This window comes from Schistocerca cancellata, chromosome 3 (assembly GCF_023864275.1).
Source record: "Schistocerca cancellata isolate TAMUIC-IGC-003103 chromosome 3, iqSchCanc2.1, whole genome shotgun sequence".
Classification (NCBI taxonomy): Eukaryota; Metazoa; Arthropoda; class Insecta; order Orthoptera; family Acrididae; genus Schistocerca; species Schistocerca cancellata.
In genome coordinates, this window is record NC_064628.1 from 408,234,118 (window position 1) to 408,258,748 (window position 24,631).

A 24,631-nucleotide genomic window follows, 5' to 3' on the forward strand; every position below is an offset into this window, starting at 1 on the left:
CCTGTTTTTTCAGGCTAGCAAACAGGAAACCGCTATACACAAAATGGATACAGACATCGTCGCTGTAACCCTGACATCAGCTGATAGTGTATATAGTGATATTTTATGAAACAATATGCGTATAGTGTGAGTTTCCTAAATTTCTTCAGGCTAATTCCGGGATTGTCCGTAAATGAGGCCACAGTAGGCTACCTGACCCATATATATCAAACTAGACCTGCAAGTCAGAGATCCTTGCGACAAGACGCCATGATAAAATTATTCCACCTAGTATGGAAGATAAAAGAGACACGCCAATACCCTGAGACCTCTAAAAGAATTTAATAATCTCAATTTCAAAGAATTCTGGCTCATACAAGTTTCAGTCACTTTAATATGTCATGGTGGCGAAATACTGAGACGAATTATTTACAGACGAATGGGAAAACTGGCAGAGGTCAATCTCAGGGAACATCACTTTTGGTTCCAGAGAAATGTAGGAACACTATAGGCAGAACTGCGCTCACCACATAACTTAGAAGATAGACTGAACGCAGAAAAATGTACATTTACAACATTTGTTTATTCAGAGAAAGGTTTCGAATATGTTTGTCTGGGACACGCTCTTTGATGTTCTGAATAGAGAATGAACAAAATGTTGAGAGCGAAAAGTTATCTAGAACTTTTGCAGAAACCAGTCGAAGGACGCGAAAGTCGAGAGCAGAAGTAAATAAAACACACATGGGCAGCAGCATGGAAAAGCGTTTTTGAAAAAGAGAAATTTTTTAAGGTCCGATATAAAATTTAAAGTTAAAGACGTCTTTTCTGATGGTAATTATCAGGAGTGTAGTTTTGTACGGAAATGAATCGTGGACGATAAACAGTGCAGACAGCAAGCGGATAGAAGTTTTTGAAATACAGTACCAGAGATGGGTAGATCGAATAACTAATCAATCAATGGTGAATCGATTTGACGAGAAAAGACATTTTCCCACATAACTCGAGTAAAAGAAGGAATCGTTTGGTAAGACACATCCTGAAACCAAGAAGTAGTCAATATGGCAACTAGGGAAGTGAATACCATAAATAGGTTTAAAAGAATGTAGGGAAGTAATTATATAGAGATGAATAGAACAACTGCTATCTAACTTGTCTTCCAGACTGAAGACCACAACAACAACTTGCTATTTAAGGGGAGCTGCTACACGGTGGCTTTAGATTACATTTTGTAGAAATATTACTCCAGTTTCTATAGGAACCTGTTCCAAAATACAGTCAGTCGCGTAAAGAAGACGCCATTACACTTTAATGAATAAAAACTGACTGATTTAAAATCTGTTACACACCATACGGAAAATTCCTCCTAGTTCTACATCAAAACGGAGAGAGGACTGACTACATCTCTCAAAATTACTTTATCATCCTGAAAAGTTAGGACCATATCACCAGAATAACGTTTTCTATATGTTTCCACAGCAGTACAAAATGAGAAAAAATTTACTTCTCAATAAAGTCATCGTGTTTATTTACAGTCCTTCTTATGTAATAGCCAACTCATTTTTTTTCAATGTCAGTGTCAATTTTTCATCTTGGTAAAAACCACACAGGTAAGTTACCCACAGCATAAGGTAGGAGTGTACGGACCACCGAATATACACGGTCAGAGATATCAAAACTTCAGAAAACGTTCCAAGTAACATGTCCATATTAATTAAAGTAAATTTAAAACTGTCATTCAGACAGGAAATTTGAGAAGAACTACAAGGTTTTAAATTACTCTGATATCTCCACAACTGAGGGTAGTTTGGCACAAATAGAGTACAAACATACCAAAAATTTTGCCAAATTTTTCACTTTTTAATGTGCATACTGGTACACTAACACCATTTCCCCTACGAACTTCGGAAAATTTTTCTTCTTTAGTCACAAATAACTTATCTGGAATTAAATGTAAATTGCTTAGTTATTTTTAAATTAATGCTCTGTTTTGGCTCAACCTGTGTACTTTTATGCACATGTAAGTTCCTTTAAGTAACTAAATATTTATCTAAAATTAAAATAACAATAATACTTTATACAGCTACAAAGAATTAAACAATACAACATTAACTCATGAAGCAATTTCTGTTTGTTCTGAGTGAGGTCTAAATATGTGTTATGTCTTTGTGTGTAACTCATGGATCAGTTTTGCGCTAATGTAAGCCATGTGCTGCCATATTTCTTATTGACATATACTTTATGCTGCAACATTGTGAAAGTTGGTCGTTTCTCTAAAAGGTATGTAGCATTAGAACATAATTTCCCATGAGACTATCAGACTGAAATACACGTAATATGTTAATCTGATTTATACAGATGATGGTAGTAGACAACACTCGCTTTGGTGACATAGTCATACAGCGCCAGCCTTTTGATACGTGATTCTATGCATTCAGAAGTTGGCGCACCAATACTCGTCAATAAAACGCCAAATATCGTACACCACTCAACAGTGTGTTAGTGTGTGCTATCTTTTATTGCTAAAATGACACGTCACAATTTAAAAATACGTGAATACATATTCACATCCGAAGAGGGCTGCTGACACGGTAAACATGCCCCTTTTCCTTGGTGTTCTGGTGTTCAAGTTTAATTTCAGAACGTAAGCTGAATCAATTAATGAGAAGAGAGCGGAGAAGAAGTAAGAGTTAATTTAGAAAATAGTCTACTTGGTTTCGACGAAATCGGTGTCGACAACGATTGTGAAAGAAGTAATTAAATTTTCACTTACTAAGCAACTTCTACAATCAAGCTACAGCTTTTATTACGTTGCTTGGTGAGAATGGAGACTTCGTTTTGTCAATACTTTTCCGGACACAAAGATGGAGATTCCTAATTTATTGCATTTCAGTGAGGAAGGGATACTCATCAACGAATCTTATCTGAACCACCTCTGATGTGCGGGTAACATTAATTCGTTCACATTGACTGCAGAACATTTCAACAATGAACAAATGAAATCAGTAGAACAAGCATGATAGTGGATCTGAAAATTACAGTGAAAATAAAATTGCACAGGTATAATAAGTATGCTGAAAGAAAACAGCGAGGATTTCATCTGTAAGATTGTTACACCTTGGAATGCTTCAGGTAAATGAAAAATAGGAGTGTACTTCAAAGAAAATTAGATGCAAACCAACCACGAAATGAGGCTTGACTAACAGGTTACATTAAAATATCCTTTTAGGGTAACAAGGGATCTGTATGAAACTGGGTTGCAAATTTGTGGAATGGCAGGAAAAGGGGGGGGGGGGTCTGGGTGTTACTTTGGTTAACAAACTGAATTTTTCTGGGTAAGTAATGACCTTAGCAGAGTAATAGGCAGAAAAATTGGGACATATTTCGGTGAATAAGGACGAACAGTGAAACATGTGAAACACTGCAGAAGGATACGTGCAGCAGACTATGGTGTCTGCTGATGGTGATGGCGACGATATCCCTAACTCGTTAAAATACAAGGAAAAAACTGAAGAATAGGAGAAAGAAACTTGACCGTTGTAAATTGTTTTATCCGGAGATGCCATGAAACACTGCTAGATTTAGTTGAGCTGCAAACAATTTTGCGCCACATTGCGACAGTGTCAGTACGAGAAAGTTGTTTGGGATTTCCGTTCTGATGCACCATATCACTGAGTATATTGCTTTATTGCGTAATATAGTTCTCAGATTCAACGCCTTTTCAAGAAATTCGAATAATAATTCTTAAAGTACTCTTTACATTACAGGAATTATTGTCATGAATTTAATACCATAGCTTCCGGAATTCATATTTTGAAACTTTAAAGCTGATGATTAAACGTGTTGTTACACTTTACACTATCAAACATTTATTAAAAATTGTAAGGGAAGGGGTTAAACTTATGGCACATAATATCGGAACCAACAGCAGTATAAATGTTCCAAAATTCTGAAACTGCAGGACTGCGAAACTTCTGTGTAATGTTTGTTTGGTTTTTTTATCTGGTGTATAGCAATGATGATGAATATCTGTCGTACTCTTTTGCTGCTTTGTAAGTTAGAACTCGAGTGCAAGAAGCTTACCTCTAAAAGCACCTGAAGGTAATTTTCTAGTTGAGCTGTGAATAATTTTGCGCCACATTGCGACAGCGATAGTACGAGAAAGTTATTTGGGATTTCCGTTCTGATGTACTATATCACTGAGTATATTGCGTTACTGTGTAATATCGTTCTCCGATTAAACGCTCTTATCGATGCCTATCACTATGAAAAGAACCTTTTATCTCGATTGGTTGTTTGCTTAGTTCAAGACCGTTTCTAAAAGACGAGTGAATACTGTCGGAAACTGGGACAGATAACGTTCATTACAAGATTGCCTGCGGATTTCATTCTATATAAAAGCGATATATCGCCGAGGTTACTCACTTGCTTTTACTGGACAACACAGTAGGTATGATTGCCGAGCTACCTGTAGTATCGCACTAAAATAGATCCAAAGTAATGATACTGTTTGTAAGTGAGACGTAATTTTAGTTTTAAGCTGTCATTGTAGCAAAGCAAGAAACTGTAGCAAGCTAAAATTTCGTAGTTGTCTACTGTTAAGAGCTGTGGTCCTTAACTATATTAGCAATAATTTGCTGTTTGCCAAAAGTTAAAATTTTTTTGGAAGTGTAAGTATCACTATGTGATCAAAAGTATACGGACACCCCCAAAAACGTATGTTTTTCATATTAGGTGCATCGTGCCTCCATATCAGCCACCTCAGTAGTCATTAGACATTATGAGAGAGCAGAAAGAGGCGCTCCACGGAAATCACGAACTTCGAACGTGGTCAGGTGATTGGGTGTCACTTGTTTCATACGATTGTACCCGAGATTTCCACACTCCTAAACATCCCTAGATCCACTGTTTACGATGTGATAGTGAAGTGGAAACGTGAAGGGACACGTACAGCACAAGGGCTCACAGGACGACCTCGTCTGTTGACTGACAGCGACCGCCGACAGTTGAAGAGGTTCGTAATGTGTAGTAGGCAGACATCTATCCACACCATCACACAGGAATTCTACACTGCATCAGGATCCACTGCAAGTACTATGACCGTTAGGCGGGAGGTGAGAAAACGTGGAGTTCATGGTCGAGCGGCTGCTCATAAGCCACGCCGGTAAATGCCAAACGACGCCTCGCTTGGTGCAATGAGCGTAAACATTGGACGATTGAGCCGTGGAAAAAGGTTGTATGGAATGACGAATCACGGTACACAATGTGGTGATCCGATGGCACGGTGTGGGTTTGGCGAGTGCCCGGTGAACGTCATCTGGCAGCGTGTGTAGTGCGAACAGCAAAATTCGGAGGCGTGGTGTTATGGTGTGGTCATGTTTTTCATGGAGGGGGCTTGCATCTCTTGGTGTTTTGCGTAGCACTTAAAGCACCTTCTTGCTTCCCACTGTTGAAGAGCACTTCGGGGATAGCGATTGCATCTTTCAACACGATCGATCACCTGTCCATAATTCACGAACTATGGCGGAATGCTTACAGAACAATAACATCCCTGTAATGGACAAGCCTGCACGGAGTCCTGACCTGAAGCACATAGAAGACCTTTGAGATGCTTTGGAACACCGACTTCGTGCCAGGCCTCAATGACCGACATCGATACCTTTCCTCTGTGCATAACTCCATGAAGAATGGGCTCCATTCCCCAAGAAACTTTCCAGCACCTGATTGAACGTGTGCTTGCGAGAGTGGAAGCTGTCATCAGGGCTAAGAGTGGGCCAACCCCATATTGAATTCCAGCATTACCGATGGAGGGCGCCACGAAATTGTATGTCATTTTCAGCGAGGTTTAGAGATACTTTTGATCACATAGTTTTTTAATAAAGTGCCCATTGTTAGAAGCAAGTGGATGCTACGCAATTATCGTTTATCGACGGAACGATTAAGCCGATAAATTTTTAGTAATGGTGAGCAAGGTTGAAATTTTCGTCAGATTTTATTGTTTCTTTTATGAGTCACTTACACCTGATTTTGCGTTGTTGTACCTCAACAACGTAACATTTCGTCGCATCATCTCATATCATTTTACATCTAACGTAGAGTATTATTCATCTAATAACATAACAGTCACCGGCCGTAGTGGCCGAGTGGTTCTAGGCGCTTCAGTCAGGAACCGCGCGACTACTACGGTCGCAGGTTCGAATCCTGCCTCAGGCATGGATGTGTGTGACGTCCTTAGGTTAGTTATGTTAAAGTAGTTCTAAGTTCTAGGGGACTGATGACCTCAGATGTTGAGTCCCATAGTGCTCAGAGCCATTTGAACATAGCAGTCGACAGAATACGAAAGCTGAACATGTATTTGAGTCCTCATTTGACCAGGGTTTTCTCACGTAATACTAGTTAAAGAGAAGGTCCTTCTCAGTAGTTACGAAAAATGTCTAAAGAAACATTTGAAAAACATGAACTTAAACTCTTTTAATAAGCTTAATGTTACATCCCCCATCAGTGTTGTGCAAGGCAAATGATGAATTGTTCGTAGATAAATTGACATTTAGTACGATACAATTGTCAAAGTTAATGATAGCGCCTAAGAGTATTAAGATATGCATCAGAGGAACTGGTCAGTGTTTTTCTGATCCACGACTACTGTACATAATTGACTGTCTTGCGCAATGTAGTGTTCCAGTTTTTCATAGCGCATCAGATTTCTATGTGCTGGAGCCTTCTGTCGCTATTTTCAAACGTCTCTGAGACAGAAGTCGCTAATGCACAAATTTGAAGTAGCGATCGACAATGAAGTTGCCCTTCTCGACGGAATAATATGAAGGACGTCAGTACACAGAGAGCTGGGGTGTTTTTCTCATATTATGGCGTGGCTTTTTGGAAGACTATTGGAGAAGTACCACTGATTAAACCAGAGGATGACTCCTGCGTTGCTGGAGCTGAGGATCATTTATCAAGACCTCAAAGATACAGCACCACATTAGTATTTCTTTCATTTGTGTTTCAACAAATCGGGAAATTTCGTGACCATATGAAGAATTCAGAATAATATGAATTCGGATGCAACTAGGAAACGCTCTCAGCCCAGACAGCATTCACTGTAATTAACAGTTTCGATTTATTCCTTTCAACGCAAATCATCGCACCCTTTCTCTTCATCTCGTAACCTGAGAAATCACTGGTGACAAAAAAAAAAAAAATTATTATCGAACCAATTCAGTTTGTGTGAGGCACAATGTCTTTAATAAGGAAGAACGAGCACACGTGCGATGTCAGGGCAACTGTGCCGCAGCAGAATCTAAAAGGCGAGGTGAGGTCAACCTTTTAGCTGTAACGGTAACAAAAGAAATTATTTGTCGGGAGAGGTGGAGGAGGACTTTTAGGGTATAGTTCATGCTCACTTTGTGCCAATATTCTGGGTGAGATTCCATCTACGTAGTTTCTTATGAAATGAGGAGGTGTTACAATTTTTTTGGTGAGTCGTCTATGGTATGGGGATGCTGTTTCCAGGAACCCACTTTCTCCTATCGAAATGGTACAGAATATGTACTGTCTCCGTATTATCCCCTCATTTCTCTGTTTCATTACCATGAATACTGCTGTGTAGTCGAGTGGAGACATCCTAAAATGATGTCAAGATGGTTGCTGGTAACCTATGAAGCGTCGAACATTTATTCATGGTGTTTACAACGCGTTGCTCTCCCGCACCAGCCGTAGGTGATGTTTCATTCAGCTGCGTGTTGGATGGCGTTAACAACCTCAATGCCGAGGCGGGCTGCCGGTGGCAGGCGACGACCATGCTCAGTGCGAGAATTTGGTCTCTCACTGGCTGCTGAAGGGTCCTCGGTTCTACTGCAGATTCTACAATGACGCTTGATGACCCACCAGTGATGTATGTTGTGTAGTCGGTTGATCTCCTCGCTGCTGCCCTGGTTGCTTTCATCGCCTAGAGGTGCCTGGGCGCTAAAAAGAAACATGAACCCGGAGAGGCCTATTGCTGATTTCCACCTTGGAGCTCAGTTCTGGAAGCTCTCTGCGATGTGATGTTGTGTAAGACAGTCAGCTTCTCCATCATTACATGGTAGTCGGCGAGCTTAATGAAGTTTATCAGGTAAATACCATCATCTCGAGTACATCTTCAGCTAGTTCATAGACGGTGATGGAACATCATTCACTACAGTATCGTAATCGTAGAACTGAATGCTACTGCTGTGAATAGCATCATTCCCGATGGTCAACCGACGAGACCTGGAAAACTGGAGTATTTAAACGAAGGTCGAAGTGTGCACCAACAAAGAAAAGCTTGCCCTCCCAACACCGACGTTCCGGCAGGCTAGGAAACCATTTTTGAAAAAAGGAAGTAGCGAATTCTATGGCCCATTAGGCCACAGCTAGCCTCTTGGTCACCCATCAACTTGGCACCAGAATAACTTCTTTCAGCAGTAGGCATACTCGTGCGAGGCGGCAACAAGCTAACAAAACCTCTGAGCATCGCCGCTCCGGCCATTCTGCATCGTCTTCTGGGAGGCCCACCAGCTGCCGCCTGCACTCGGCCGCGTCTGGTCCGTAGGTACACTCTGTCACTCTACTGTAAATTTTAACGGTCGTCATTTCGGGTAAAGTCTAGTAATGAAGCTAGGATTACATTGCGGTTTCTGTCGTTCGGCGATCAGATGAGCATCAGCACCAACCGTGCGGTAAGGTTCACCGAAATCTGCCACCCCTTTTGTTGCCGAACTTCAGTATTCTCTCTCCAAAGTGTTCACAGTTAAGCCTACGCAGTTATAGGTGACTTTTGTTTCTATATCTTGCGCTGTGAATGTGTCTGTCAGTGGAGGCTGCCCTCAGTTAAGAGAACATTGTTCTGCTCTGATTACAGTACATATCTCTTTGTGCTACTTTGTAAATTATTTATTTGTGTTGTGAATTCTACCATCTTTTCTCAGTATCCACTGAAATCAGGGGCTCCCTGCAAGAAGAGTCGCAGTGTACGCCTTCCCACACTTCGATACTGGGTAGAATAATATAATGTGAGGTCCCTACAGGCTATCAACATTTATCTCGCCCGCTAATTGAAGCAAGCTCTTTTCATTCAGGCCTCCTGGGCTACGAAAACAGCAGTGGCAGTCAGTGTAGGAGAGGAAGTGCAGTGTCATATAAACTTCAGAGGAACTAGCGAAAGATATTTTCTCGTTGCTTGGATAGCAAACTCTCTCCTCGTCCTTCTACTGACATAAATATAAAATAATTTAACAGGTTGGTAATTAACGTAGTCCACACAACGATAATAACACTCGCCATTTTTCCAAGTAAATCTGATACAAAAACATGAGCGCGCCTTTATTTGTGCCTGATCATTTCAACATCCACCAGGAGGGGGCAAATTACGTCCGACTTTCCCATTTTCATTTATGTCAAGCCAACTGAAAAATTAGACTGCAACTGAGATAAAACTGCAGACATGGACGCTAAATCGATAGTAAAAGATACCTGACGAGAAGAATAAAGATACAAAAGCTACATAAAACCACTAAACTGAACAGAATTATGTCGACGCCGGGGGAAGGTGTGATATATTACTGGCGAACATGAGGACACGGCGACGGTCGACCACTCTCTGTATCGAGATACAACAGAACAGCCTGGGCAACATGCGATCTTGCATTATGTTGTTGAAAGATAAAGTCACTGAGACCTCGAAGACAGGACACAGCTATGGGCCTTAACAAGTCAGCAGTGAAACCCCAGCTGTCCACACTACTGTCTATGTGAATCAGATGTGACCTTGCTGTGACGCAGTGGCAACCCGTACAGTCGCGCCGGGTGCAGCCAGACAAAGTTTGTTCTCGTACGTTCATCCTCGTGCTGTACGTGATACCGTGACTCTTCCAAAAAGAAGACGTTTCGCCACTCCTGTGTCGGAATATGTCGTTGGGCCGCGCTGTCGAAGCGCCTTTCTCAGATCTCCCATGCTGGATATCCGTGGTGCTTCAGACGTTGTCACGAACTCAATGGAAAGCGATACGCACATATAAAGATGGCGATAGTGTGCCATACACAAGGCATAAAAGGGCAGTGAATCGACGGAGCTGTCATTGTAAAATGATTCTTGTGAAAAGGTTTCCGATGTGATTATTCAGTATTCTGCGATTCACACTGTCAAGAGAATTCTGGGAATACCAAATTTCCGGCAGTATCTCTCACCACGGGCAAAGCTATGGCCAGAGGCCTTCACTTAACGACCGAGGGAAGCGGAGTTTGCGCAGACTTTTCAGTGCTAACAGACAAGCAACACTACCTGAAATAACGGCGGAAGTCTATGTCGGTGTTGCGCAATTTGGCGTTAATGGGCTATGGCAGCAGACGACCAACGCGAGTGCCCTTGTTAACAGTACTACATAGCCTGCAATGCCTCTCCCTGGCTCGTGACCACATTGGTTGAACCCCGAGGGCTGGATAACCATGGGATAGTCAGATGAGACCCAATTTCAGCAGGTAAGAACTGATCGTGAGGTTCGAATGTGGTGCAGACCCCCGAAGCTGTGAACCCAACTTGTCAACAAGGGACTGTGCAGGGTGGTGGTGGCCCTGTAATGGTGTGGGCTTTTTTACGTGGGATGGACTGAGTCCGCTGGTCCAACTGAGCAGATCACCGACTGTAAAGGGTTATTTTCGGTTACTTGGAGACCATTAGCAGTCATTCATGGACTTCATGTTCCCAAACAACGATTCAGTTTTTAGGAATGACAATGCGCCATGTCATCAGGCCACACTTGTTCGCAATTGGTCTGAAGATATTGTGGACAGTTCGAGCTAATAATTTAGGCACGCAAATCGATCGGCACGAATCTCATCAAACATTTGTGCTACGTAATCAAGGGGTCAGTTTGAGCACAAACTCCTGCACTGGTTCCGGCCGTTGTCGCCGAGCGGTTCTAGGTACTTCAGTCCGGAACCGCGCTGCTGCTACAGTCGCAGGTTCGAATCCTGCCTCTGGCATGGATGTGTGTGATATCCTTAGCTTAGTTAGGTGTAAGTAGTTCTAAGTCTAGGGGACTGATGACCTCAGATGTTATGTCCCATAGTGCTCGGAGCCATTTGAACATGCAGTGGCAACACTTCAGCAATTGTGGACGGCTACAGAGAAAGCTCGGCTAAATATTTTTGCAGGACACTTCCAATGACTTGTTGGTACTTCAATCCAGGGACTCATTTTAGAATCACACGAAGAAATGAGCACCAGAGATCGCCATAAGCAATTCCTTACAGTTTGCAGTAGTTGTTGTTGTTAGACATTAGGTTGTGTTTTCTGTAGCATTTGTAAACGTTCCACATTCTGGACTTTTAAGTGCTGTATAACATATTAAAACTATTTGGGATATATTGTTAGTTATTCAAGTACATAATTTTATGGTATGTAAAATTCTATATATTCTTAGATTTGTATTACATGTGGACAGTTAAGCCGCACTTTGGCGCTCATGCAGCATCTTGGAACGGAAGACGGTGTTCTTGTAAATGAACTGAGTTTTTTTAATATCTTAACCACTCGGTGCTTATAAGTAAAACATAGTTACTCACACAGGTCTGGTATTGGCTGCAGTGATCGTATGGCAGCGAAATTTGATAGATACTCTGATGCGTTAGTGCGGAATCGATATAAACTAGTAAAAAGTCAGTTCTAGTATTGGCCACCAGGTGTAAACTTGGTGGTGTGAATGCAAGGGACACATGCTGAATTGTTTCCGTGTATAATGGATTAGGAATGGAGTTTGGGCAGAAAATCACAAACAGTTGAGAAACGCATATTGTTGGTGTTATTATTAAATGGCGCTTACACAATTTGTTTAGTATGAGCACCGGAGTTGTCAACGAGATGTACATTGCCACATTTTCACCTGGTGGCCAAAACTGAAAGTAATTTTTTTTAGCGTGTGTGGGTTGCACATTAACACATTAGAATATCTACCAAGTTTTGCTGGTATAGAGTCTAAACCATTTCTGGTGAACATTAACAGAATTAAAACAAACAAGAAACACATATTTGATACTTTAGAACTCAATACCATTTAAGAAGTAACCTATGTATGACACGACGCCAGTAGAAGACTACTATCTCACTTAACAATGTTAAGTGCTAGAACACTTTATGAGGCTTATTCGGATTCTACATACCAAAATGCATACTGACTGACATATTACATCCTAGACGCAAATGGGCTGTTGAGTAGTGTAATTAGACCGCAAATTAAGTTGTCCATTTCTCTGTGTATCAATACAGATTGTCAATCTTGTCTACAAGGAATGGTGTACAATTTGCAGCCATGTAACATGGCGTAAGGACACTGAACAGTGCTCATATAAATCCTAACTAACGCTGACCAGAGATGACTGTCTCGTCTTGTCAATCACAGTCGATGTCAGACCTGAGAGAAAATGCTGTCAGTGAATAAAAATCCATCTCGGCTAGAATCCTAATAAATATTTAAAATGTAAGTACATGCAATGAGAGCTGGGTATCTCGTAAAACGCCATTTCTCACAGAGCACAATAAGTTGCAGGTCTTCAGTAGGCGATACAACAGAGAAGCTCGACGGTAGCTGACTGGAGGTTGTATTGTAGTCCGATGAATTGCTACAATGACGCAAGGTATCGAGTGCACCGACAGCCCAAAGAGGCGTTTAAATTTCAGTGTATCAGAGGGTGTAGCTGAGCAGAGGCAGAACCTAGTTCTACGATGTTTTGGGTTAGAGGACGGGGAGGGGTTTGTTTCTCATACCGTGACATGTGTTCATTCATTCAAGTAAAGTGGAATGAAGCAAGATTTTCGGATTTTCATTTCAACATTGTCACTGATCAGTTGATGGCTTTTCTTCCACGTTTCATGACGAGTGTGTTGTTGGGTACTCACCCTTTTAAGTTGGTAGCAGCTGTGTTCCAGGGGCTGCACAAATGTGTTCCTAGTTTAGCGAATACTCACACATCATAATGCCCCTCGACTGGTACAATGAATAACCAAGCCATAATCGCACAGAAAATCTCCCCACTGGAAGATTGGGTAAAATATAACAATCAATTTCCTCCCCATTAGGTAGCTCTGCAGGAGCTGCTCATCAATTAACGGCTTCCACTTGACACGAAGTACCAGAAAAATTGGTGAGCTCTCTTCCTGGCCGAAATGCAGCTGTTGTCAAAGCTAGAGGCGGTGTTACACCATACTAGCTGATATCTTCAGGTGATTACTAATTTTGTCCGGTATGTTTATCTTTGTACTGTGTAGTTAAAATCGGAAGATATCCATACTTCTGTTCCAGGATGGTGCATAGAGTTTTGGTGTTCCTCGTGGCTGGTCTTGCGCTGGCTGCTGGAGAGAAGGTGCGCTATGACGACCACCGTGTGTACCGGGTACTGCCAGCCAATGTGGACCAGCTGCAGTTCCTCAATGGGCTCACCAAGTACCACAAAGATGTGAGTATTCCTTCACCAGCGACTACAGTACCGCTTCTTTCTGCAGAGTTCTTCTAGTCACAGTGTTCAGCTGACATAGGTCTTTCTGCAACAGTATTCCAACTTCTCTAAAGACAGCTGCAGAATATTTTCTCCCCAATAAATAGCTTATTCAAAAGGCATGTGCAAAAGAGCTTGTAATCTTCCTACGTTATAACATAATAGCAGTGTCTGCTGTTACTTAAGGATTTTCTAGACTCCCAAGTTTCTAAGAAGACGTGCGACTAGTCCTTGTGTTGATTCTCCAGTGACGGTCTTTCGAAACCCACTTTAGGCCGAGTTAGGTATTCGTAATCTTCGCTTGCTTTGTGTTATTATTTGACTTCAGTCTTTGGGTAGACTGTCGAACGTAAGGGTTATAGTTAATTTCTCAAGGAGCTCATTGTCTCTTAGTAAGCTGATGCCAGCGATTCCAGTCTTTCGTCATCAGACTAAATGTATATGTGATACTCATAATGAAAGAAAATACCCATTTCAAGGTGTAACGTGGTAAACAAGTAACACATCTTTCACTGAATTCCTGAAACAATGCCGGTTAACTCGATATGTCACACAACATATCGAGTGAAACTGTACGAATACTATGAATATGCAGATCCAATAAACAAGCCAGCATTTCGTGAGTATAAACCACTAACACTCACACTCGTAATTGCACGCAAGTAATTTCCCAGACCTGAGCTACGAGATGCAGTTATGAGGGAAGGAGAACTTTACAATGGCATGCCCATCCCGCGTGGCGCGAAACCTCACAGCAGGACACCTAGCACACCCAATGAGACATCGGAGTCACTGCGTAGGCCGCCGGCAAAAGCAGGCCTTGACCCCGCATCTAACGACAGTCATTCATAAAGCCTTTCCACAGAAACACAGCGGGAAATGCCAGATAAACGTCTGCAGAAACCCTACTCAAAACATTGGTGACTCGCTGTAGCTGCCTGAGTAAAAACTCGCATGGAAGAAAAAGCTGTTTATGTCAGTATTACGTATTAAAAGTTAAACTCTATCCTATGAGAGAAACGACACGTGTTATAGGCTACAAATCTCTGGTGGGAGGAGTCATAACAAGTATGAACACTCTGATTGGGCCTAAAGAAAACACATGGCCGCCAGCTTTGATCTAGACAAATTGCAGACAGAGTAATTCGCTCTTTCTCTTGCAGCAAATCGTCAAGTTTCTGAGCCAGGTGACTCGCGCCACGCTGAGACGACTGAGAAAGTCATTATTGAACACTTGTTCACAGGCTCATCTTAACTCATAAGGAGTTAAACTGCAAACTCTCCTAGTATGGAGAATCGCACCAAGCACTGACAACGCCAGTGAGATATTTGAGGGCAACAATGTACGATAAATTCCAGCCAGATACCGTGTACCATGCCAATTAACTTAGCTAGCGAATAACTGGGAGCCTTGGTTTCACTGAAGATATAGGAAATGTATCCAACTCGTGTTTAACAGACGAGAGAGATTTAGAATAGATTCTCAGGTTCACAGCTCGCGCCGACAGCAGCCACTGCCGCCGTCAATCAAATGTAAAAATGCGCGTTCGCAGTACACCAGCAAGTGATATTCAATTGACACTCAGAACTGTGGTCATCTCGATCTCTCCTAATTTTTGTACATTTAACCATGACCTGGTAGTTAAATATAATCAAAATTGTCGGGCTTCATTGGAGCAGAAATGGGGGATATCCGATCTAATAGAAAGGATTGATCAGCGACTGTAGAGTGCTTTATACCCTCAAGTTATTAAAATGTTTTTATTGCGAACTTCTTTCTCGTTGCTCTTTACCGACCCTATCCATTATTTGATTATTTTCATTGTGCATTTTAGGTTAACTAATATCTCTGGCCCCAATTATATTTGATTTGTTTGTACTTTTATCGACCTGCAGACATAGTCATCATACTTCCACCATTAAAGAACCTTATGATAGGAATTTCGCTTCACAGTGGTGAACACCCAATATCAATATTTTACCATCCTGTATGTAATTTTTCTAACATTACTATGTCATGAAGTCATACTTAGAGTAAAAATAAACCTTAATAAATAAAATCTAGGAGTTTCATTTTTTGCTAACCTATGATTGCACATCAATCCGTTCACTAATTTCTGTCAGCCATAACGTTTCCTTTGCAGGGAGTGTAGTGGAACTGACATTGAGATCATTTTGTGATTATATCACTTTCCGTACTGCTGCACTCTTCTTAACTCTGTATGCAAGAGAGGGTATGTTCCTACCTTGCGGGTCATAAGCTCAACACCAAATTCCTGAAACACTCACAAAGCGTTCTTGCGCATCTGTGGTAGGAAGATAGATCTGAACCGATCTCACACTTACTAGAGAGATCATAGTAGTACATAAACATTTCTGAGTTCCAATATGCAAAGAACTGTTATTCGTATAGACTTCAATTGATTATTAATTTACTAACATTAATGCTAAAGAGTACCAGTTCTGTTTGCGAGACGAAAACAGAGCTCACTGTCAGTATCATCACTGACATGAGTGACTGTGTGCCTTTGGTACACAGCTGAGTGGAGGCTCAGAAGGTTCTGCGACCGTATAGGCTGCAAATTGCTTGATTTGTGTTGTAGGGTGGTGCGTTTCAGGTTCCGATAAACAGGTCGGGGGTCCATTGGAGGCGGCTACACGGGTAGTGGGGCTATGTACAGTGGACTGGGTGGATATTTAAGTTAGAGGGTCTCAGTCTCAAAGGATGTAGGGCAAACAAAGGCTAGGGTGGAACTAGAAAATATATTGTAGTTGTAAATTTTCGTAGTTGTGTTGGGAAAAAATTAGAGATCCAACCGCTAACAGAAAGCTCCGAAACCTAAGTCGTTGTAGACAGTGAAAGCTGACTGACTCCAGAGATAAGTTCAGTAGAAACTTTTACAAAAAACCTAATGGTGTTCAGTCATAATGGATTAAATATAGTTTGTGGAGGTGTGTTTGTTGTCATTGGAAGTAGTTTACCTTGTAGTGAAACTGTGGTCTACAGTTCCTGTGAGTTAGCATTAGTAGAGGCTATACTCGGCAATCTGAACAAATTCATAATTGGTTCCTTTTAACCACTCCCTGCCGAAACATTCATAGAATTATTGTGACTAATATCAAATAGGTACCCCACTCAATAGGTACCCCACTCATACAACTACAGGCAGTGGTGACTTCTGTCTACTCTCTGTATGTTCAAGAAAATACATTTTTAAAGTCGGCGTTAGACATAAACCAAGACCCGAAATTTTACTCAATGCTTTCTCCTAAGTGTATTTTGAACAGTTAGTTCAAGAACCTCGTCGAAGTGTAAAAGGTTGCGAAAACATACTTTATCTCGTAGCAACAAATAATCGTGAGCAAATACGACGCAACATGAGTGATTTTAGGGTTTCCCTGAGTAGGAAAATCTTGAATAGTTCTCGGATGAACAGACGGTGATCACAAGCTGGTTATAGTGAGATTTACCGTCTAAATCCACCAAAAATAAAAATCATTTTTAAAGTAGAAGATAGAAATTTGCTTGACACCTTCCTAAGAGACAGTCTCCACCTCTTCCCAACTGACTATGTAAGCGTAGACCAAATGTGGCCTCAGTTAAAAGAAATGGTATCGGCATGGTGCAGTGGTTAGCAAACTGGACCATTCGGGAGAACGACGGTTCAAATCCGCGTCCGGTCATAGTGATTTAGATTTTCCGTGATTTCCCTAAATCGCTTCTGACAAATTCCGGGATGGTTCCTTTGAAAGGGCTCGACCGACTTTCTTTCCCATCCTTCCCTAATCCGATGGGACCGATGACCTCGCTGTTTGGTCCCCTCCCCAAAATCAACAAACAAACTAACCAATAGCATCGGCCATAATTCAGAAATATATACCAAATAAATTATTGATGGAACTGGTCCATCATGGTTCACAAAACAGGACAGACCACTAGATCACTGTTACAGAACCAACGAAAAATGCTTGCCGAATTTAATACAATGCTAAATACTTAAGATCGGTATCGTTTTTCAGAAGCTCGATATTAAGCAGAAACGTCAGTGCGAGATGCTCTTAATAGTTCCACAACGAAATTCTCTCTTGCAATCTGTCAGAAAGCCCAAACACATTTTGGTTGTATGTAAAGTATGCCAGCGGTAAGATACATTCAGTACCTTCACTGTACCATAACAATGGCAATGTTACTGAAGACAGTGCCAGTAAAGCAGAATTAAGAAGTACGGTATTCCGAGATTTCTTCACCAAAGAAGACGAAGTAAACATTCCAGAACTCGAATCAAGCACAGTTGCCAACAAAACTAGCTTACTAGTAGATATCCTCGGTGTAGCGTAGCTGTTTAAATCAGTAATAACAGGTCTTCTATTCCAGATTCGTACCAAAGTGGTTCCTTTCAGAGATATTGATATAATAGCTCTGTACTTAGCAATGATATACAATAGCTCGCTCGACGAAAGTTCCGTACCTGAAGACTGGGAAATACTCAAGAAAACGAATAGGAGTAATCCGATGGATTACAGATCCATGCCATTGAAGTCGGCTTGCAGCAGGGCTTTGGAACATCTATTTCGCTTGAACGCTATGAATTACCTCGAAGGTAACGCTCCACTGACACATACTTAGAACGGATTCAGAAAATATAATTCTTATGAAGACAATTAGCTCTCTATTCTCACGAAGTAATGAATTACATCGGCAGGGGATATCGAATTGATTCCATATTTCCACATTTACAAAAGGCTTTTGATACTGCTCCCCAGAAGCGGCTTCTAACCAAATTGCGTGGCTATGGAGTATCGTCACTGTTGTGCAATTGAAATCGTGGTTTTCTGTCAGAAAGGTTAGAGTTCGTAGTAAATCACAGGAAACCATCGAGTAAAACATAAGTAATATCTTAGTTCCCCAGGGAAGAGTTAGAAGTCCTCTGATGTTTGAGATCTACATAAACGACATAGGAGATAATCAGAACAGCCCTCTTATATTGTTTGCAAATGGTACATTCATTTACCAGCTGGTAAAGTGACTAGATGGTCAAAATAAAATACAAAATAATTTAGAGAAGATACTGCATGGCGCGACAAAGGGCAATTGACTCTAAATAATGAATAGTACTAAACGGAATCCGCCAAATTTTGGTTACACGATAAATCACACAAAAATTACTGTTGTAAATTTAGCTAAATACTTAGCGATTACAATTTCGATTAACTCAAATTGGAATGATCACATAGTTAAAGACTGTGATTTATTCATAGAACAAGTAGAAAATGCAACAACTCAACTAAAGAGTCCGCTTACACTACACTTGTCCATCCTCTTCTGGAGTATGGCTGTGCCGTGTGGGATCCGCATCAGATAGGATTGACGGAGGACACTGAAAAAGTTCAAAGAAGGGCAGTTCGTTTTGTAGTATAGCGAAATAAGGGAGATAGTGCCACGGGTATGATCCGCGGTGGCAATCACTAAAACAGAGGCGTTTTTCGTTGCAGCACGATCTTCTCATGAAATTTTAAACACAAATTTTCTCCCCAGATTGTGAAAATACTTTTCTGGCGCCCACCTACATAGGGAGGAGTGATCATCATAATAAGATAAGAGCAATCAGAAATCGCACGGAAACATTTAAGTGTCCGTTTTTCCTACGCGCTATTCGAGATAGGACAGGTAGAGCCGTTGAAGGCGGTTCGCTGAACACTCTGCCAGAACCTTAATTGTAAACTGTGGAGTAGTCAAGTAGATGTAGATACAGGTAGTAGAAAGGAGAATTAAAACTCACCACACACACACACACACACATATATATATATATATATATATATATATATATATATATATATAGGGTGAGTCACCTAACATTACCGCTGGATATATTTCGTAAACCACATCAAATACTGACGAATCGATTCCACAGACCGAACGTGAGGAGAGGGGCTAGTGTAATTGGTTAATACAAACCATAAAAAAATGCACGGAAGAGCTATTGTATCTTAAAGTTGACGTTTGAGTACCACTCCTCCGCTGTTCGATCGTGCGTATCGGAGAGCACCGAATTACGTAGGGATCCAAAGGGAACGGTGATGGACCTTAGGTACAGAAGAGACTGGAACAGCACATTACGCCCACGTGCTAACACCTTTTCATTGGTCTTTTTCACTGACGCACATGTACATTATAATGAGGGGTGAGGTACACGTACACGCGTGGTTTCCGTTTTCAATTACGGAGTGGAATAGAGTGTGTCCTGACATGTCAGGCCAATAGATGTTCAATGTGGTGGCCATCATTTGCAGCACACAATTGCAATCTCTGGCGTAATGAATGTCGTACACGCCGCAGTACATATGGTGTAATGTCGCCGCAGGCTGCCACAATACGTTGTTTCATTTCCTCTGGGGTTGTAGGCACATCACGGTACACATTCTCCTTTAACGTACCCCACAGAAAGAAGTCCAGAGGTCTAAGATCGCCCGCATCTCGTGGTCGTGCGGTAGCGTTCTCGCTTCCCACGCCCGGGTTCCCGGGTTCGATTCCCGGCGGGGTCAGGGATTTTCTCTGCCTCGTGATGGCTGGGTGTTGTGTGCTGTCCTTAGGTTAGTTAGGTTTATGTAGTTCTAAGTTCTAGGGGACTTATAACCACAGCAGTGGAGTCCCATAGTGCTCAGAGCCATTTGAACCATTTTTTTTTTGTCTAAGATCAGGAGAACGGGCTGGCCAATTTATGCGTCCTCCACGTCCTATGAAACGCCCGTCGAACATCCTGTCAAGTGTCAGCCTAGTGTTAATTGCGGAATGTGCAGGTGCACCATCATGCTGATACCACATACGTCGACGCGTTTCCAGTGGGACATTTTCGAGCAACGTTGGCAGATCATTCTGTAGGAACGCGATGTATGTTGCAGATGTTTGGGCCCCTGCAATGAAGTGAGGACCAATGAGGTGGTCGCCAATGATCCCGCACCATACATTTACAGTCCACGGTCACTGTCGCTCTACCTGTCTGAGCCAGCGAGGATTGTCCACGGACCAGTAATGCATGTTCCGTAGATTCACTACCCCGTGGTTTGTGAAACCCGCTTCATCGGTAAACAGGTAGAACTGCAACGCATTCTCTGTTAATGCCCATTGACAGAACTGCACTCGATGATTAAAGTCATCACCATGTAATTGCTGATGTAGCGACACATGAATCGGGTGAAAGCGGTGACGATGCAGTATGCGCATGACACTACTTTCACTCAGTCCACCGGCTCTCGCAATGTCCCGTGTACTCATGTGTGGGTTCATGGCAACAGCAGCTAACACACCAACTGCACCCGCTTCTCTTGTGACGGGCCTGTTACGGACCCGTTTGCGTGCTACGACCATACCTGTTGCATACAGTTGGCGGTAGATGTTTTGCAATGTGCGGCACGTTGGATGGCTGGTTCAAATGGCTCTGAGCACTATGGGACTCAACATCTTAGGTCATAAGTCCCCTAGAACTTAGAACTACTTAAACCTAACTAACCTAAGGACATCACACACACCCATGCCCGAGGCAGGATTCGAACCTGCGACCGTAGCAGTCCCGCGGTTCCGGACTGCAGCGCCAGAACCGCTAGACCACCGCGGCCGGCGCACGTTGGATACTCTCTGTCCGGGTACCGTTCTGCATACACCCTGCAGCCTTCAGCTGCATTTCGTCGACACTCGCCATAGATGAGTATCATCTCCGTCTTTTCAGAGTTCGAATACACCATGGTCACAGTTCCTACAACACTACACTATCACAGACGTCTGGTAACACGGTGTACTACAGTTAGTCTGCGTGCGGAGACGAATACAGAATAACAATAGCAGCAAGCGCTACTTGCGGACACTGTGACAGCTAGACCAAACCACAACAGTGCACTACAGCCACACTCGTAAACACGGTCGTCATCGTAAACATGTCCCTGCAGATGCTGCTCGCCGACCGTGGCCCGTGTTTGTTACAACACGCAACTGAACGTCGGAGGTTTCAAGCGTCATCTTTAGGTTACAATTTCTCCGGATGTAATTAACATTTTACAATGCAAACAAACGGCACTGATTACGTATTTGTTTATATTTTGTTTATATGTTCAGATGTGCTAACAAAACTAACGTGGTTCCATTTTAAAAAAACGTAGGTTTGTGTTAAAAAACATACTTCCGTGCATTTTTGTATGGTTTGTATTAAACAATTACACTAGCCCCTCTCCTCACGTTCTGTCTGTGTAATAATCGGTTCGTCAGTATTTGATATGGTTTACGAAATATATCCAGCGGTAACGTTAGGTGACTTACCCTATATATATATATATATATATATATATATATATATATATATATATATATATATAGGGTAAGTCAGTTCCTTATTCATAAATTACACCAAATCAGCAATGATATATATATATATCTGTATAATCGGTTCGTCAGTATTTGATTTGGTTTACGAAATATATCCAGCGGTAACGTTAGGTGACTCACCCTATATATATATATATATATATATATATATATATATATATATATATATACTTACCCTATATATATATATATATATATATATATATATATATATATAGGGTAAGTCACCTAACGTTACCGCTGGATATATTTTGTAAACCACATCAAATACTGACGAACCGATTACACAGATATATATATATATATATCATTGCTGATTTTGTGTAATTTATGAATAAGGAACTGAGACAATTGAATGGATCTATCATTTTATCAGTGACGATGATAAATGACAAGAAAAATTCCTTTAAGTCGCGCTTAATATAGCGAAGCTGCAATGATAATTTTACTCCTGCATATGATTTGTTTGGTTAATTGTGTGTGGCTCAGTGGTGGAGTGCAAGTCTTCCAATCGGACGCCACTTCGGTGACCTGCCCCCGTCGCAGGTTCGAGTCCTCCCTCGGGCATGCGTGTGTGTGTCGTCCTTTATGTAAGTTAGTTTAAGTTAGATTAGTGTGTAAGCTAAGGGATAATGACCTCAGCAGTTTGGTCCCATAAAACCTTACCACAAATTTCCAAATTTCCGGTGACCTGCTTCTCCCTAGCCTACAAACCTACCCCAGTTGACCAACTGGATTAGAGTGGTTATGCTACCGTTACTTGTTACACATATTTCTGATCCACACGTAAAATATGCATACACCACAACGCCACTGGTTAAAGGCCCCTACTGTCGTTTCCCTGTAAAGTACTGAATATAAGTAACAACATGTTATCTTTCAGATTTACTTCTGGAAGGAACCTAGTGTCGTGAATAAACCAGCCGATGTTATGGTATCGCCTAAAATGCAAGCCAGCTTCATGGAGGGCCTAGAAGCAAATGGCATTGAGTCGTCCGTCTACATCGATGATGTGCAGAGGTAAGCGTTAGCGTGGCCAGAGTAACCTTCAAATTATTTTTCATGTGTATGTCATACACAGCTGTTACCCTAAAAAGAATACAAGTGGGACAATGAAAGCTAAATTTGTATTACGAAAATTATTAGTGGGCCTTTGCACTCCTGTGTGTGCTTTACATGGAGTGAATATTCACACCTCCTTGTTTGTTTGTTATTTTTGTTTGTTTTAAGTAAATGAGATTACATTTTGTTTGTGAACATTTTGTAAGTGACCACTCAGCAGTTCCTATCTCTATATGACTATGCAATGCAGAGCCAAAATATTATACAGAGTACCGCGAAGCTGAATATCCCCTGGCGACGTAGCACGTACGTGATGCGATAAGAAGAGTGCGTGAGTCGAACAGAGACGAATAGGGAATCATTCTAGAGACTGCTATACGTGGGGTAAATTGGGAAATCCGCTGAAATAAGTGCGTTGTCGTGGCCCGACGACTGCGAACTTGCATCTCAGAAACGGCGAAGCTGGTCCAATGTTTACGTTCTCATGGTTCAAATGGTTCAAATGGCTCTGAGCACTATGGGACTTTACATCTGACGTCATCAGTCCCCTAGAACAGAACTACTTGAACCTAACTAACCTAAGGACATCACACACATCCATGCCCGAGGCAGGATTCGAACCTGCGACCGTAGCGGTCGCGCGGTTCCGGACTGAAGCGCCTATAACCGCTCGGCCACTGCGACCGGCATGTCCTCATGTCATGAGCAGATACGGAAAGTCGTTGAGTGCTCTGAAACCACGTCTTGACGACAAGATGTTGAAAATACAAGTTAAATCACAGTGCATAGGGCTCCACAGCAGACAACCGCTATGTGTTCCCACATAAATGGAACCGTAACTGATCATGTTGTTGGTTCAACAACATCATCAGTTACGATTCCAGTGTACCCGGTATCGTAGAGGCTGGGCCGTGGATCAATGGAAACGTTTCGCTTCATCCTGTGTATAACGGTACATCCTGCACCACGTCAATGGTCGTGTCCGCATGTGCTGTTTTCCAGGCTTTGGTGGTCTGATAAGTATGACAGGCAAATCACGCTGATAACTTGACCTCCAACTTCGCCTGATCTGAATTCGATGGGACACACCTGGGACAACAAATCACCAGCCATTAATTTGTGGGGACTGCGTGACATGTGCGTAGATATTTGATACCGCAGCATACCTACGGAAACCTGCCAAGAACTTTTGGTACCCATACCAAGCATAATCGCTGCTGTATTTCTTTCCAAAACGGGTTAACACGCCATTTAATAGGTGGTCAAAGTGTTTCCTACTTCGTAAGCTGCCTTTACGCTGTGTAGTGTAGGCCATACGTCGGTGGAAAGCTTGGAAAACTGTAAGTCTCCATGCATGCCCGAATTCCTCTAATGTTACAGGCGGGACCACCAAGTGACATTTGTGTAAGAGGGGCTAATGCTTCTCTAGATTCGTCTTGGGACGGCGGCTCTCGCAATATTAAAAATAAAGCCCTTTATGATACATACGCCATTCTCATAGCCTTTCCCATTAGTATTTGATGGGGAATTTTGTCACATTCGCTTTTTTGCTCGGTTGTCAGGACGGTGCACAGTATTCAACAAGTAGTTGCACAATAATTTGTAGTCCTATTTATTCCCTAGTGCTGTGAATTTGAGACGTCAGCTGTGAAATACTTTCGTATTAAGAACAGACGCTGTTGTCTTACTAATTTTAGACGGAGTAGAGAT

The 24,631-nt window shown here is 41.9% G+C and overlaps 1 protein-coding gene across 1 annotated transcript in view; it reads left to right on the top strand.

The window, feature by feature from the left end:
* Positions 1-4,418: 4,418 nt before the first annotated feature.
* LOC126176731 (zinc carboxypeptidase-like) overlaps positions 4,419-24,631 on the top strand; it is a 67,792-nt gene continuing 47,579 nt past the window's right edge. The window contains exons 1-3 of the mRNA XM_049923900.1: positions 4,419-4,426; positions 13,290-13,443; positions 22,743-22,879. Coding sequence (XP_049779857.1) covers positions 13,291-13,443; positions 22,743-22,879 — 290 coding nt within the window. The 5' untranslated portion in view covers positions 4,419-4,426; position 13,290. The remainder of the gene's footprint in view (positions 4,427-13,289; positions 13,444-22,742; positions 22,880-24,631) is intronic.